The 1,936-nt window shown below is 44.3% G+C and overlaps 1 protein-coding gene across 1 annotated transcript in view; it reads left to right on the top strand.

Moving 5' to 3' along the window:
* Nucleotides 1-1,936, top strand: part of LOC105310139 (serine/threonine-protein kinase SIK1-like) — a gene marked incomplete at its 5' end in the record, with an annotated part of 7,906 nt that overhangs the window by 405 nt on the left and 5,565 nt on the right. The window contains one exon of the mRNA XM_011386350.2: nucleotides 316-432. Within this exon, the coding sequence (XP_011384652.2) occupies nucleotides 316-432 (117 nt within the window). The remainder of the gene's footprint in view (nucleotides 1-315; nucleotides 433-1,936) is intronic.

Raw genomic sequence — 1,936 nt, 5'->3', positions numbered from 1 at the left:
GATTTTGCATAATTTTTAGATATTAGGGAACAGCAAAAAGATAATGACCGTATAACCCAGGGGTGCAGCGCGCTCAGATCCAGAGCTAACGCCCCGCACACTGACCTGCGGGGACTTCGGGCGTTTATTTAACTGGCCATTTTTAATAATGTTAATGGTTACTTTGGTTATTTTTCCCACCAACTTCTTGTGCTTTCTTGGGGGAGATAAAATGTTTTAGATATTAACCTGTAAAAAATGAAATGTGTACATTAGGTTAAGTGAGAAAATTTTCTTAGAAAAACAAAACATCCTTTTTCTTTTAAAAATCTGTAGGTTGCAATAAAAATAATCGATAAAACACGCCTAGATTCAAGCAACTTGGAGAAAATATATCGTGAGGTTCAGATCATGAAGCTTCTGAATCATCCTCATATCATAAAGCTTTATCAGGTAAGAACTCAAGTTTGCCTTTGCCATTCTGGCAAGTGTATTATTTTTAATTTCCAACAATGTAGGAGAAGGTCGCCTTTCTCTGTGTGTGTATGCGGGAGTGAGGAGTAGTTGGTTGCATGAGGTAAATAGATTAATTTCCGTAAGTGATGCAGATGTGTTTACGGTTATACTCTTGCCTTTGGGTCGTAATGGAGATTTGCTTCATGAAAACTTTATTCAGTGTTGTAATTTGTTCTGGTCTGAAATGTGTAGAGGACGATATTACCAGATCTATGTATTGCTACAAGTCGGGCATTTAGTGTAGGACAAATTCGAGTGAAACTAGACCCTTCCTTCTTTGCAGATAATTATTAAACTTTCAAACCAGCTGCTCTTACCAGTTTTCATAAACCTATCTTTGCAGAGGCAGCTGTGAGCATTTGTCTTCCCTATTTAAACTCTTCCATCAAAAACGGGGAGATGAGAATACTTTTGCCCTGATGAGAGCAAGGAGCTTGTCATTTAATCCACATTAGGACCAGTCCTCACCCTGTCTGTCTGTTGGTTTGTTTTGTGACTTTATTTTTGTTCCGTTGAAACTAATAAATTATATCTTTGGAAAATAAGTGCTGGTTTAATTAGGACGGCAAAGTAATCTCTTACTTGGGTGACCACTTCTGTGAGGACAAAGCAGATCTAGTGCAGGAGAGTAAGTTCTTTGCGAATGCTCAGTTCTTCGTCCAATTGCGTTGGCTGTCAGTTCCTTTTGATGACTCTCAGGAAACCCGGAGAGTCTGAAATGAATATGGAACTGTGTGTGTATTTGTGCAGTTGGCAGGGCGAGGTGCCCGGTGGGGTGGGAGAGGCTCTTCCTCGCAGTTACAACAGAGGTAGAAGTAGACTCATCGGGGCTTGTGTTTCCACTATGACAATTTACTCGGCGTCGCTGAGTGCGGTGCTCACATCACGTGCTCGCCGGTTTGTGTTTTGTTTCTGTTGTCATTTGTAAGTCGCTGTCTCGATCAGAAGTTTCCTCCCCGGTCACTGATGTCAGTGCCTGAGAAATGTGCCTGGCCCATTTCCGCAGGAGTGGGCTGACCCCGGTCTGTTTGTGACTGTGCTGGAGGGATGAGCCAGAGCGTGGCTTCCTCGTCCTCCTGTCCCCTGCTGGCCCAGTTAGTGACGCCTTGCCCGCGTGGTCCCAAGTTCAGTCTTTCCTGGGGTGAATTTTCCCCTTGCTCTGTGTGCTGCTTCAACTGTGTGGGAGACGCAGGATGCGGGGGCACAGTGACGAGTGTTAATACCCTGGTTTGGACACCGGCGTCTGGCTTCCGTCCAGCTGGCCCAGGCCCAGAACCTGGGTGAGGCGCTGAGCTCTTTCCTTGAGGTTTTTCAAAACTTAAAATACATTCATTCTTCAGTCTTTCTCTGTCACTTTTTTTCATTGAGAAAGGCGTGAACTGTAGTCGTTGGGTTTGTCACTGCTGTACACATCGAGGGCGAGGGCAGCGAAATTCTAGCT

Source organism: Pteropus vampyrus, unplaced genomic scaffold (assembly GCF_000151845.1).
Source record: "Pteropus vampyrus isolate Shadow unplaced genomic scaffold, Pvam_2.0 Scaffold1183, whole genome shotgun sequence".
Taxonomy (NCBI): Eukaryota; Metazoa; Chordata; class Mammalia; order Chiroptera; family Pteropodidae; genus Pteropus; species Pteropus vampyrus.
This window is presented reverse-complemented; position numbering and strand designations above follow the sequence as displayed.